We start from the raw sequence: 14,329 nt of genomic DNA on the forward strand, positions 1-14,329 counted from the left end.
GTTCTTACTAGTAGCCATCAGATAGACTTTTGGGGGATCTGCTTTATTGAGATATAATTGACATACAGCAAACTGCACATATTTAAAATTTATAATTTTACATGTTTTGACATGTATATATTGTGAAATTCTAGATAGATCTTTTTTAGCTTTCTTCCCCTTTTGGAATCCCTGTATGTAAAACAGATGAAAATGGAGCAGTGGACCTAGCCCAGGGCTCTGCCCCTGATGGAGGTTCTCTTGCCCAACCCTTTTTTACCTTAGGCTATGCAGAACAGATTTTGAATTGGAGTGTGATAGTCTACTGAGTACCATCATTTGCCTAGTCATTTTTCTCCTACTAAGCGGGCAGTTATGCTTATTGTAGTTAGCAGTCCCTCCTCTCTGCCCTTCCACCCTTCCATTACCTTATGATATTCTGGTTTATTGGACCTTGTCTTGTTCCACAATGAGTTTATACTTTTTCCCCCCTTCTTATTTAAATATATTTTCTAGGGAGTGACATGGAGCTGGACTTGCTAGCAGCAGCTGAAACAGAAAGTGACAGTGAAAGTAACCATAGCAACCAAGATAATGCTAGTGGGCGTAGAAGTGTTGTTACTGCAGCAACTGCAGGCTCAGAAGCAGGTATGTTCCCTTTATTTATATCCAGCTTTCTTACTTATACTAAGGCTATGTGTATACTCAGCATAAATTGGTTAAACTATACTCCTTATGATTTGCATAAGAGTGGGTCTTTTTTGTGACTTAATCCTTTTTCCCTGTGGATATTAGTGAGGAAGATATTTTAATGACTTTTTTTTCTTTTCTCATTTTTAAAAATTGATTCATTTTAAGGTTCATTTAGAACAGTTGTTTTGTAATTAAACTATCTTAATGAGTTTTGTAGACTATTAAGACTATAGCCTGGCGTTCTGTTTAATATATGTTTATTTTCCTGAATAAGGGAGTACACTGTAGTTTTAAATATCAACAAACTGACAATGGTTTCGGTTTTAAAAATAAAAAATTTAGGTGCGAGCAGTGTTCCTGCCTTCTTTTCTGAAGATGATTCACAATCAAATGACTCAAGTGATTCTGATAGCAGCAGTAGTCAGAGTGACGACATAGAACAGGAGACCTTTATGCTTGATGAGCCATTAGAGAGAACCACAAATAGCTCCCACGCCAATGGTGCTGCTCAAGCTCCCCGGTCCATGCAGTGGGCTGTCCGTAACACCCAACATCAGCGGGCAGCCAGCACAGCCCCTTCCAGCACATCCACACCAGCAGGCAAGTCAGAAGACTTTGTATTCTTGAAAGACTTAAATAGGTTTTTAAAATTATGTATGTTTATCTAGCCCAGTTAAGTAGTTTCATAATAGTTCTTCATTGTTTTGCTGGCTTCAAGTACAAAAAGTATTTACATATGCTTATATCAAGATTTCTCAGTGTCTGTACCATTGCTGCTTTGGGCTGAATAATCCTTTATTTGTGATTGTGCATTGTAGTATGTTTAGCAGTATCGTTGACCTCTATGCACCAGATGCCAGTAGCAACACCACCCCCCACACCCCCTCGCGACAACCAAAAATGCCTGTAGATGTCAAATGTCCCCTGTTTGGGGGCGGCAGGGAATAGCAGAATTGTCTCTGGTTGAGAACATTATAGTAATTCTTGTTCCCCTCATCATCACCCTCCCTAATTTAGTGTGGTTTAAGAAAAAGTTTTTTGTTCAGTTGCCACATTTGCCAGTGCTGTTGATCTTTTAGCTTATTTAAATGTATACAGTGCTAGAGAAACACAATTAGCATCTGACAACTTGTTGTGGTTGTCCTTTTTTCTTTATAGCAAGTTCAGCGGGTTTGATTTATATTGATCCTTCAAATTTACGCCGGAGTGGTACCATCAGCACGAGTGCTGCAGCTGCGGCAGCTGCTTTGGAAGCTAGCAATGCCAGCAGCTACTTAACATCTGCAAGCAGTTTAGCCAGGGCTTACAGCATTGTTATCAGACAAATCTCGGACTTGATGGGCCTTATTCCTAAGTATAATCACCTAGTGTACTCTCAGATTCCAGCAGCTGTGAAATTGACTTACCAAGATGCAGTAAACTTACAGGTATGAAAACATTGAAAAGTTACTCATTCAAATAAATATTTTGGCTGATCATTTATGAGAATTCCAGTATAATGGGAATTAATGTTACAAATATTTAAATGTTTACATAATACTAGTATATCAAATTTAACTTTATTTGGATAGTTTTAACTATTTTAGTTTGGTCTTCATAGAACTATGTAGAAGAAAAGCTTATTCCCACTTGGAACTGGATGGTCAGTATTATGGATTCTACTGAAGCTCAATTACGTTATGGTTCTGCATTAGCATCTGCTGGTGATCCGGGGCATCCAAATCATCCTCTTCACGCTTCTCAGAATTCAGCTCGAAGAGAGAGGATGACTGCACGAGAAGAGGCTAGTTTACGAACCCTGGAAGGCAGACGGTATGAAATGCTTCATATATGCTTGTATGTTTAGACAGAACCCTTATGTATGTCCTAGAAAGCTAGAGCTTTTTGATTGCTGTTACATAAGACATCAGTCTGTTTTGTTTGAAGGAGGGAGATACCTTGTGTTACTTGTTTTTAAATTGTGTAGTTGAAGCAGAATAGGTTAGTTCTAATCCAAGCTAATTTAAAAAAATTCTTTGGTATTGTAGGAATCTGATGCTAAATACTTCTCATTTTGAAGTAGTTGATCTACATCCTTGTGTCCTTTGACCATGGTGGAATATGAATGCATGTTGTTCTCGGGAAGAGGAGAGAGTGTGCAGTTACCAAAGCTGCTCTTTGATTCCCTCGAATTTCTTTTTCTACATCTACCAGTTTGTTGAATTGTATTTAAGTATATTTATGTATCTGGTATTTTTTTAAGGTTTTACTTATTTATTTTAGATAGGGTGAGCACATGCAAGAGAGTTGAGTGGGGGCAGAGGGAGAGAATCTTCAAGCAGACCCATTCTGAGCAGAGTCTGGTACAGGGCTTGATCTCATGACCTTGAGATCATGACCTGAGCCAAAATCAGGAGTCAGACGTTTAACCTGTTGAGCCACCCAGGTGCCCCTGTATTTGTTTCCTTTCTGTTTAGTTATAAAATGAACTTTTTCAGGACTAGGAATTAGCTCAAAATTGAATACTAGAGTCATGAGGCAGTGCCATATAGTGAAAGTACCCCATACCTGAAGTCACAGTCCTAGGATTTGGTTCTATTTTTGGCTTAGGCAAAACAACCTTGCTATTTAGGGAGGGAAGACAAGGGGCTTAGGAGACTACTTAGGAACCTTAACAAGATACGGTTGGAGTCTACAGTTGAAAAGTAATAGTTATTTAGTACAAGTGAAGGCTAGGAAGGTGGAGAGAGAGAAGCACTGAAATCATATAGAATTATAGCCTTGTTGAAGGGTGGAGCAGGAGGAGGCAGAATTTACACGTAGACTTTGATTCTGAATAAACTAATAGGAAATTTAAGAGAAAAATCTAGAGGAGTATAGAATAGACATACTTGATTTACTGAGAACTGGGAGAGGATTTGGTGGAAACGTCTAGAGTACAAAAATGAATGCTTGGCAGAGAGATCTGGACTACTTGGGAGGCCTCTGCTTTCTTGTCCTGGGAAGCCTGCTCCACAAAAAGATACAAACATTGTCTTTGTTAGGCAAGTTCCTCCCTGAAGAATAGAGTTCTGATAATAGATCTTATTGGGAACAGGGGTCTCCCTTTATTTCACTGTAGCTCTCATTCTAATAGAATACCCTTATTGAGAGAGAATTCACATACTGCACAGTTCACCCATTTAAGTGTACAGTTCTATACTTGTGAGTATATTCAGAGCTATGCAGCCATCATCACAATTAATTTTGGGATATTTTTTATCATCTCCACGAGAATATTAGTAGTCACATTCGATTTTCCTCTACCTTCCCACCCTAAGCAACCACTGGTCTACACTCTTTCTCTGTAGTGTTGCCTATTTTGGACATTTCATATAGGGAATCATACAGTATGTGGTATTCTGTGCCTGGCTTCTTTTACCTAGCATGATGGTTTTAAGGTTCGTCAAGGTTTAGCATTATCAATCATTACATTACTTCCTAGTAATATTTCATTGTAGGGATGTGCCACATTTTTTTTTTTATCCATAAGTTGGGTTTTTCAACCCTTTTGGCTCTTGTGAATAAAGCAGCTGTGAATATTTGTATACAGGTTTTTGTATAGACATGTTTTCAGTTACCTTGGGTAAATACCTAACGGTGGAATTACTAGATCATATGGTAATTCTCTCTGTTAACCTTTTGAGGAACTGCCAGACTTCCCCAGAGTGGTTGCGCTATTTTACATTCCCAATAGCAGTGTATGAGGTTTCTAATTTCTCTGTCTCGTGGCTAACACTTGTTACTAACTTTTTTCTTGTAGCCATCCTAGTGGTTATGAAGTGGTAGGTCACTGTGGTTTCGATTTGCGTTTCCCTAATGGCTGAATAAATGATGAGCATTGTTTCATGGTCTTAATCGGTCATTTGTATATCTTCTTTGGGGAGATGTCTGTTTAGATTCTTTGCCCGTTTTTTAATTGGCTTGTCTTTTTGTTACTGAGTTGTATGAGTTGCTTATATTTTCTGAATATAAGTTCCTTATCAGATTCATGACTTTCAGAAATTTTGTCCCATCCTATGTGTGTTTTCCTTTCATTTTTTTAATGGTGTCCTTTGATGAACATAAGTTTTTAATTCTGATAAAGTCTCAACGCTGTGTGTGTTTTCTTGTTGCTTGTGTCTAGTGTCATGTTAGGCAGTAGTTCTCAGCATGTAATTCCCCAGAATAGCAACGTCAACATCACCTAGGAGCTTGTTAGAAATACAAAATTTGGGGGCCCTGCTCCAAATCTACTAAAATTTATGGAGATGGGGCCACAGTCTGTCTCAACAAGCCCTCCAGGAGATTTGATAAGACCCTGAAGTTTGAGAACCATTGTCTTTAGGGAAGAAATTCCTTTCCCTTCCAAAGGACACAAGAAATCCTTTCCTGAATAAAAGCGCAGGATAGTGGGGCACCTGAGTGGCTCAGTCAGTTAAGTGTTTGACTCTTAATTTTAGCTCAGGTCTTGATCTCGGGGTCCTGATAGTCCTGTGTTGGGCTCTGAGCTTAGCAGGGAGTCTGCTTGGCTTCTTTCTCTCCCTCTGCTCACCAACCCCTGTCATCCCCCCTCTAAAATAAATAAATCTTAAAAAAAAAAAAAAAACCAAAAAAACAGTAGAGGACCACGTATGGCTAGCGAGTTTTGATTTATGGATACCCTTAGTTCCTAATTTTGAATATTTATGATGTTGATAAGTTTCACATTTGTGTCCTTTTAAAAGATTTTCATTCCTTTTTCCTCCTACAGACGTGCCACATTGCTTAGCGCCCGTCAAGGAATGATGTCTGCCCGAGGGGACTTCCTAAATTACGCTCTGTCTTTAATGCGGTCTCATAATGATGAGCATTCTGATGTTCTTCCAGTTTTGGATGTTTGCTCACTGAAGCATGTGGCATATGTTTTTCAAGCCCTTATATATTGGATTAAAGCAATGAATCAGCAAACAACATTGGATACGCCTCAACTGGAACGCAAAAGGTACCCATACTTGCCACGAGGTTGGTTTAGGAAATACTTAATTGCTAAAAATGGTCTCTATCAGTTTTGTTTGATTTTTGGAGCGAGGAGAACAGTGTTGCAAAAGAGAAATAGTACAGGAACATTTCATGTGGGAAAGAGGGCTTGAGTATCCATAGCTACTACTCATTTGTAACAGGAAACCTGAGAATCCACTTAAGCTTTATGTACTTAAGTTTGATGTAGTTTGTCATGTTTTCTATTAGAGTTTGTGTAAGTACTCACTATTTCTTACTGTGATTATCCTTTTTCTTTTGAACCTATTTTGTAATTGCTGTACATTTGGCTGGTCAGTCTACCATTCCCAGAGTCTAAAACTTGATCACAATGTTTGAAATTGACTAGATACTTAACTGACTTCTTCAGTGTTTTTTGCTTATAGTTCCCATCACCTTTGCTCCATACTTCATGTAAAAACTTGTCTTTTTAAAGGACACGAGAACTCTTGGAACTGGGTATTGATAATGAAGATTCAGAACATGAAAATGATGATGACACCAATCAAAGTTAGTGTACAGAAAATCTGCTAATCTACTTCAAGAAATGGCTGCCTCAGTATTTCCCCTTCAAGCTTTTTAACTTCATTATTTTCTGTCTGGGTGGGAATTTCTCTTTTCTTCTCTATGTCCCATTTCTTGCATCTTCTGTCCATTTTCCCTTATATATCCTTGAGTTATTTGCTTCAAAAATAAGGATGAATTAAAGAAATGTTACGAACTTTTTAACAGTCAGTATTTTTTCTATTTTATCTTTGTATCCTTTGTGTTTTAGTCTTATGTTTACCTTTATTTTTAAGTGTATAAGTACATTTTTAAAAATCTTAAGAGAACCTTTATTAATGCTGATGCAAAATAGGTTTAGTCAAGACAATGAGAAATACCCATTATAACTCTCAAATGTCAAAACTCATAATTATGAGTTAATGCAATAAAAAGAAAATATTCCAAACTGAAGAAATTTTGGGATCTTCTGCAGTGTCTTTGTAGTTTTTAGCTATTATTTCAAGTAGAATTTAAAAATTTTTTGAAGTGGGGTCAAATAGCCTGTCTTCTTCCCTATTTCTTATTAACAGTTAGAACTCTTATGCGGCCCAGGGAAAGACAACTGATCTAACTGCTGCTGTTTGAAAACCCAGCCATAGCTCAGTATTTTCATAGCATACCGTACACTGTCCATAATTTTACTCCATTAAGGGGAGATGGTGTTCTTCTGCTGACTTACTGTTGAGATGAATGAGGTGTCCAGACATTTTTGTCTCGTAGAGAAAGAATTTTTGCAAGCAAATGCTCAAATCTCTGCTCCAGACCATCTCCTCCTTTTAGAGTCATTAGTGAGCCATGTCTTGAATAGGCTTAGGAAGCTTAGCTTAGGAAGCTCTTTGCATCCCTTGAGAGAGAAAGATTTGGGAAATGTTTGTCCAGTATAGAAATGGAACACTATTTGTTACTGCTAGTACTTTTTTTTAAAGGTTTTTTTTTTGGTCATGTTAAAGTACACATAATAGAATTTACCACTGTAACCACTTTAAATTGCTAATATTTTAAATTTTCGCCTAAAAATATTATCAGAATTTTGGACAATTATTTTTGGGTTTTGGGTGATACTAAAATTTCATGAAGAGGTTACAGGAATTTTGGATTGAACAGATTGAGATTCTTTTACCCTTCCCTGGTAATTAATACTTTCTAAAAAACAAACACTTTATCTCTTTACGTTTAGGTGCTACTTTGAATGATAAGGATGATGACTCTCTTCCTGCAGAAACTGGTCAAAACCATCCATTTTTCCGACGCTCAGACTCCATGACGTTCCTTGGATGTATACCCCCAAATCCATTTGAAGTGCCTCTGGCTGAAGCCATCCCCTTGGCTGATCAGCCACATTTGTTGCAGGTGATTTAGATAAACTAGTCTTACAAGGTTTCTTTTTAAGTGACTCTATTTTTTTTTAAGTGTTCAGTGTAACTAGAATATTTCTGTTAAAATTCCAGCCAAACGCTAGAAAGGAGGATCTTTTTGGCCGTCCAAGTCAGGGTCTTTATTCTTCATCTGCCAGTAGTGGGAAATGCTTAATGGAGGTTACAGTGGATAGAAACTGCCTTGAGGTAAGATAGTAAAAACCTTCACAATATAATATTTGTGAATGAGAACTTGTCCCACTATCTCGAGTTTTGGAAATGCATTATTCCAGAATATTGTATTGCCTCAAATAATGGAAATATCAGAAATTCCTGCCTTATGACATAATTCCATATTATTTCATAACTCCGTCAGTGTCACCATCCTGCTTTGAGACTAACTTGTTTTATGTCAGTGACTTCATCTGTGAAATGGCAGTTTCATTATGTGTTTTGCCTATTTCACAGAGTTGAATGATGTAATGCTGCTGGAAATTAAATCTTCATATGTGTAATACATATGTATATATATTGTATATATGAATATCTGTCGTATTGGCTTCAAACTTTTCTTTTTGGCTGTAGAATATGAATAAATAAAGTAGAATTATTCAATAGGTCATTAATAATATCTACTAGGTGCAGTCTCAATCTTTATAACCATGTTGGATAGAAAGCATTTTTATCCTGATTTTATGGGTAAAAAATTGAGGCTTGCAGAGATGACATAAAAATTTCTTGTGGGAATGTCTGTTGTTATACAACTAGATAGTAGATCTAGTTTTTAGATAAAAAGCCTTATTTGAGAGCCTAAAATTACACAGTCTGTATTATTTCTCCAATAAAAACATTACAAACATTTTTTTTTAATTTTATTTATTTATTTGACAGAGATCACAAGTAGGCAGAGAGGCAGGCAGAGAGAGAGAGAGGAGGAAGCAGGCTTCCTGCTGAGCAGAAAGCCCGATGCGGGGCTCGATTCCAGGACCCTGAGATCATGACCTGAGCCGAAGGCAGAGGCTTAACCCACTGAGCAACCCAGGCGCCCAACAAACATTTTTAAGAGCAGAATTTTCTTTATTATCTGACTGATAAAAGAATGCAATCCTGCAAATACTGAAAATACATAGGACGTTAAAGTAACCACTGGTATTATAAAGAGTCCTTTAAAAGTTCTCAGGCTGCTGTGGTAAATGCACAGTGGTGCAGTTTCATTGGTGGTCAGCATGGGGAATCAGAGAAAAGAAACAGGCTGCATCTTTGTTGTTGAAGCACTAGAAAGGAATTACTTAACTTCCATGTAATTTCTGTGGAGTTTTAGTAAGTTCTTGAAAAGGAAATCTAGTCAGCTTTTTTTTTTAATGCCTAACTTTTATATATAAAAATTCATAGGTTCTCCCAACTAAAATGTCTTATGCTGCCAATTTGAAAAATGTAATGAACATGCAAAATCGACAAAAAAAGGAAGGGGAAGAACAGAATGTGGTGCCAGAAGAAGCTGAAAGTTCAAAACCAGGGCCATCTGCTCATGATCTTGCAGCACAATTGAAAAGCAGTTTACTAGCAGAAATAGGACTGACTGAAAGTGAAGGCCCACCTCTTACATCTTTCAGGTATTTGCTAAGTGGAGATAGTTTTTCTGTTACATTACTTTATGGGTATTATAATTCTTGGAAGAATTTTTATTTAGGGATTTTATAATTTTATTTCATTTGTATGTAAATAATAGAATTAAATGTTATCTCATTTCTCTGTGTTCCTGATTTATAATCAGATATTTAAATATGCGCTTTCCGGATTTTAGGGGTGACTATATAGTCATTGATTGTCATTCTAATTTTCTCCACATTACTGAGGAAATTCTAAGGCTCTGTTTTTTTTAATGTTCAGTACTGAGTTAAAGTGTGTCCATGTCAAATTGCCAGTTACAGACATGTTATCAGCAGCTCAACAAAGGAAAACCCTGTGAATGACTATAGAGTTTTGTAGATTTGTGACTTACACTTGCTTGGGCTCCTATGCCAGTTTCACAGTTGGTTATTATCTTGTAAGAAAGAGGTGGGTTCTTTGATTTACCAATAAAAATTGCTAGTGTACACTGTGGCTCATTATGGCTAATCTCAAATGATTTGTTGAGTACAAATGGTTTACAGAACATCAAACAATTATTTTTGCTTAGGAAACTGTATACTATTTTATATACACAGTCCAACAACCATAAAAGGCAAGGAAGAATTGTGGACTGGGGGTGGGGGGCAAGCTTTTTGGAGACAATATGGCTTGAGCTGAGATGGTTAGACTATGCAGAAGCAAACAACTGAAGGAGAGAAGAATTGGAGGTAAGGTGGTAAGTTAGAGAGCTGTGACTCTAGTTCAGGCTAGTGGTAAAGGGGCTGAAAAAGAATATTGCCTTTGGGTATGGATAGGAAATTTTGGAAAGAGAAGCTTATGAAGGACTTAATCACTCTGGAGGAACAGGGGAAAGACACATTAAAATTTGTTTCAAGTTTGTGCCATTGGGAAATAGGTGGTACTACTGAAAAAAAAAGCAAGAGGCAGTGTCATTGAAGTGAAGAGGCCATATTCCGTTTTCCTGTGTTGAGTTGGACGTGTATGTCACTGACATGGATATATTTAACACAGTGGAAATTCTGGTCTCTTGTGAAAATCTGAACTGGAGAGGGATCTAGGAAGCACCCAAATGGAGAGGCATGATGGACTTTAGGGAGAAGAGGTAAAATTGAAGAGGAAGGTAGGCAGCTGGGAGATGTATCCTTATATAAGGACAGAAGGAATAATGGAATAAAAATGAGAAGTTCTGTGAGGAATGAGTAGTTACAGAAAAATTCTGTTAGAGAGGATGTGGTTTGAAAAGACCAAGAAAATTACTGTCATTGACCAAAAATCAGGGAATCTTTATAGTTGGCTAAATTACTTCCCACTCTCCCCTTAAACCTCTTGCAGGCCACAGTGTAGCTTCATGGGAATGGTTATTTCCCACGATATGCTGTTAGGACGTTGGCGCCTTTCTTTGGAACTATTTGGCAGGGTTTTCATGGAAGATGTTGGAGCAGAACCTGGATCAGTATGTATTTTGAGCACTTTTAATTCTGTTCTGCTTCATAAGAACTTATGTCAGAGAATAATTCTGTCTTTTTTTTTTCTTAAAGATCCTAACTGAATTGGGTGGTTTTGAGGTAAAAGAATCAAAATTCCGTAGAGAAATGGAAAAACTGAGGAACCAACAGTCAAGAGATTTATCACTAGAGGTAAAGGTATTTAGATTTTTTTATACTATACATATAGTATGCCATTTAAATGAAGTTTAAAAAACAAAAAATCTTGTTTAGGGATGTTTTGTATAATTAAAAATTTAATAAATGGTAATCACCATATTTAGAGTAGTGGTTATCTCTGGCAGTTGGTTTCCTAACATCTTCTCTTGATCAATGAGTATTTTCAGATTTTGTTTTTGTTTTTTTAACATTTTTGATGTCCTTTTTTCCATTAAGGTTATTATATTCCATTGATGCTCAGATTGTTTCTTTGACTAGTGGGAGTCCTGAGTCCTCTTTGGCTCCTTGGTCCTTTTGACAGGACTCCAACAATCTTTGATAACTTCTTTACTTTTTGGTATGTCTCATCTTGTGTATTTCCTGTCACAGATCTTAAATCAACCATTTCTTCAAGAACGCTTGGTTCCTTTTAGTAGGAAAAGTATTTTGAGATTATAATCTGGACTGTAGGGTTGCTCATTGCCTACTAAGTCGGTCATGGTTTCTAGGTCTTTTCAATGTATAGAGCTAGGAAATTTTCCTTTAAGAAAAAGAGAAATTATACACTAAGTACATACTTGATATCCAATTCAAATTTAAGATTTAGGATCACATAATTGTTTTATTTCCACCTTAGTCTTTACCTCCCTTCTTCCAAACATACATCCAACTTCCCAACAACACTAAGAAAATTACTCATTTGCTTTTACTCACAGCATATACACAGCAGTCTTAGAATCACAACATCAACATTACCACCCCAAAATGATTATTGAAAATAGCTTAAGATTTATTTGTATTTTTTTGTCCTTCCAATTAGAGATATAGTCAGATTGCTTCAAGTCACTTGAAACAATTTTTGTGTGGTTTTGCTACTAATCTGCATATAATCAGGGCCTTTTGTTTAATTTTGCTTTTAACTTTTAGGGATTGCTTTCTCACCTTTTCTTGGTTTGGTTTTGTCATTAATGTAAAACATCTACAATAGTGCAAGGCCAACTCTACAGAAGAAGTTATATTTAGGGAAATCTGGTTTCTTGTCATTAATGTAAAATATCTACAGTAGTAAAAGGACAACTCTACAGAAGAAGTTACATTTAGGAAAATCTGGTTTCTATTTCTGTCTCTTTTACCATGCACCCACCTTTCCCCTTCAGGGTTTTTTTTTTTTTTTTAATTGTCTTCCTTTTTTAAAAAAACTATAATCATGCATGTGTGTGTATGTATTCATTATCCATCTCTCTCCCCTACTCCTGACCCCGAGTGTGCTCTACATTTTACTCCATCTTGCTTTTCCCAGTTAACAGTATATCCCAGAGGTAAAGCCATTGCTGTTTAGAGCAGTGTTCCGCCTTCCTTTTGCAGATGCTTTGTCTTAGTAATGCATTTTATGGTTGTATCACAGATTTTTTGGTGGTGGTGTTGCGGCTTTTTGTTTTTGTCTTTGTTTTTTTTTTTTTGGTTAAAGATTTTGTTTATTTGAGAGAGAGAGAGAGATGGAGACAGAGGGCACAGGTGGGGAGGAGAGGGAGAAGCAGGTTCCCTGCTGAGCAGGGTACCCAATGCGGTGCTTACTCCTAGGACCCTGGGATCATGACCTGAGCCGAATGCAGACGCTTAACCAACTGAGCCACCCAGGCACCCCACCAATCTCCTACTGATAGACATTTGGGTTTATTTCTAATCTTTTGCAGTTATGAATAGTGGTGTGTGTTTTTCTTTTTGGCTAGTATGTGTGTCTTTGAGATAGATTCTTAGACATAGAACCTAGACTGGGTTAAAGGGCATATGTATATATAATTTTGGCAAATATTTTGGCATGGTGGTTCTGTATTTTTGCACTTGCAACATTAATATGAGATGCTTCTGTAGTCGTGCCAGCAGTTTGTCAAATGTTTAGATTTTTGCCAATCTGATAGGTAAGAAATGGCGTTCGGTGTAGTTTGAATTTGCATTTCTTTTATTATGAGCAAAGTTAAAGATTGTTTCATATATTTATTACTTTTCTATGAACTGTTACATCTTACCCATTTTCTTCTGTTGTTTTCTTTCTCAATTTTTTAAGATTCTTTAGAAGCACGTTATCTTACAGTGCTATGAATATATAGCTTTGGTTTTTTTTTTTTTTTTAAAGATTTTTTTATTTATTTGACAGACAGATCACAAGTAGGCAGAGAGGCAGGCAGAGAGAAGAGGAAACAGGCTCCCTGCTGAGCAGAGAGCCTGATGCGGGGCTCGATCCCAGGACCCTGGGATCATGACCTGAGCCAAAGGCAGAGGCTTTAACCCACTGAGCCACCCAGGCGCCCCTGAATATATAGCTTTGTAACAGAAGACACTCACCAATCATTTTCCCAGCTCGTCATTTTTCTTTTACTTGTCATTTTCTGTCACGAAAGAAATATATCTGTGTTTTCTAGTATATGCTGGGGTTTGTTTGTGTTTGATTTTAAAACACACTTTTTATTTACTTGGAGTTATCTTGGTATATTCCAAAATTGAACAAATGGCTGTTTACCAACAGACTTACTAAGAAAATGTTAGATTGCGTTACCTTCCATTATCTGGATTTAATGCAAGACATTTTTAAATGCTTTAGAATGTTTTTTATTTGGGGCTGGAGGTGGCTCAGTCTATTAAGTGTCCAAATCATGATTTCGGCACAGGTCATGATCTCAGGGTCGTGAGATTTGAGCCCTGTGCGATACTGAGCCCAGTGCAGAGCCTGCTTAAGATGGTCTGTCTCCATCTGCACCCGCCCACACCCCCATGTTCACTTTCTTTCTTTCTCTCTCTCTCTCAAAAAAAAAAAAAAAAAAAGTTTTAAATTTGGAATATAAGCTCCCGAGAACCCAGATTATTTTGTAGTTAAACTCTCAACGAGAAACTAAAATTACAGTTTCATATTTTATATAGAAAAATTTCAAGGCGGTTTCTAATACTGACTTTACTACTTTTTGGTGTATTTTAATAGGTTGATCGGGATCGAGATCTTCTCATTCAGCAGACCATGAGGCAGCTAAACAATCACTTTGGTCGAAGATGTGCTACCACACCAATGGCTGTACACAGAGTAAAAGTCACATTTAAGGATGAGCCAGGAGAGGGCAGTGGTGTAGCACGAAGTTTTTATACAGCCATTGCACAAGCATTTTTGTCAAATGAAAAACTGCCAAATTTAGATTGTATCCAAAATGCTAACAAAGGCACTCATACAAGTAAGTGTACTCTACAGATAAAAAGCATCATAAAAATTATTTCAATGGATGAAATTGGTAAAGGGGATTGTGAGGAGGAAACAGATTCTTCTTTCATTAAAACAATTATAATCACAGTTATAAGTATTTATAATGGGAGAACTTTTAGTGTCTTCGCATTTTTATACGATTTTTTTCAAGATTAATGATTTAATCTTGTTTAAACTACTCTAATCAACAGTTCATCACTTTACTCTTTTACTGCCCC

General features: G+C 36.9%; 1 protein-coding gene across 4 annotated transcripts in view; it reads left to right on the top strand.

The window, feature by feature from the left end:
• Nucleotides 1–14,329, top strand: part of UBR5 (ubiquitin protein ligase E3 component n-recognin 5) — a 140,029-nt gene that overhangs the window by 107,905 nt on the left and 17,795 nt on the right. For 2 of the 4 annotated variants that reach the window (XM_080800769.1, XM_080800767.1), the window contains exons 37-48: nucleotides 496–627; nucleotides 1,015–1,272; nucleotides 1,831–2,099; nucleotides 2,273–2,484; nucleotides 5,423–5,653; nucleotides 6,125–6,198; nucleotides 7,412–7,584; nucleotides 7,683–7,796; nucleotides 8,982–9,202; nucleotides 10,554–10,674; nucleotides 10,760–10,864; nucleotides 13,839–14,082. In XM_080800769.1, coding sequence (XP_080656895.1) covers nucleotides 496–627; nucleotides 1,015–1,272; nucleotides 1,831–2,099; nucleotides 2,273–2,484; nucleotides 5,423–5,653; nucleotides 6,125–6,198; nucleotides 7,412–7,584; nucleotides 7,683–7,796; nucleotides 8,982–9,202; nucleotides 10,554–10,674; nucleotides 10,760–10,864; nucleotides 13,839–14,082 — 2,154 coding nt within the window. The remainder of the gene's footprint in view (nucleotides 1–495; nucleotides 628–1,014; nucleotides 1,273–1,830; nucleotides 2,100–2,272; nucleotides 2,485–5,422; nucleotides 5,654–6,124; nucleotides 6,199–7,411; nucleotides 7,585–7,682; nucleotides 7,797–8,981; nucleotides 9,203–10,553; nucleotides 10,675–10,759; nucleotides 10,865–13,838; nucleotides 14,083–14,329) is intronic. The other 2 variants (XM_080800770.1, XM_080800768.1) reach the window with 1 other exon arrangement.

Source organism: Martes martes, assembly GCF_963455335.1.
Source record: "Martes martes genome assembly, chromosome: 4".
Lineage (NCBI taxonomy): Eukaryota > Metazoa > Chordata > Mammalia > Carnivora > Mustelidae > Martes > Martes martes.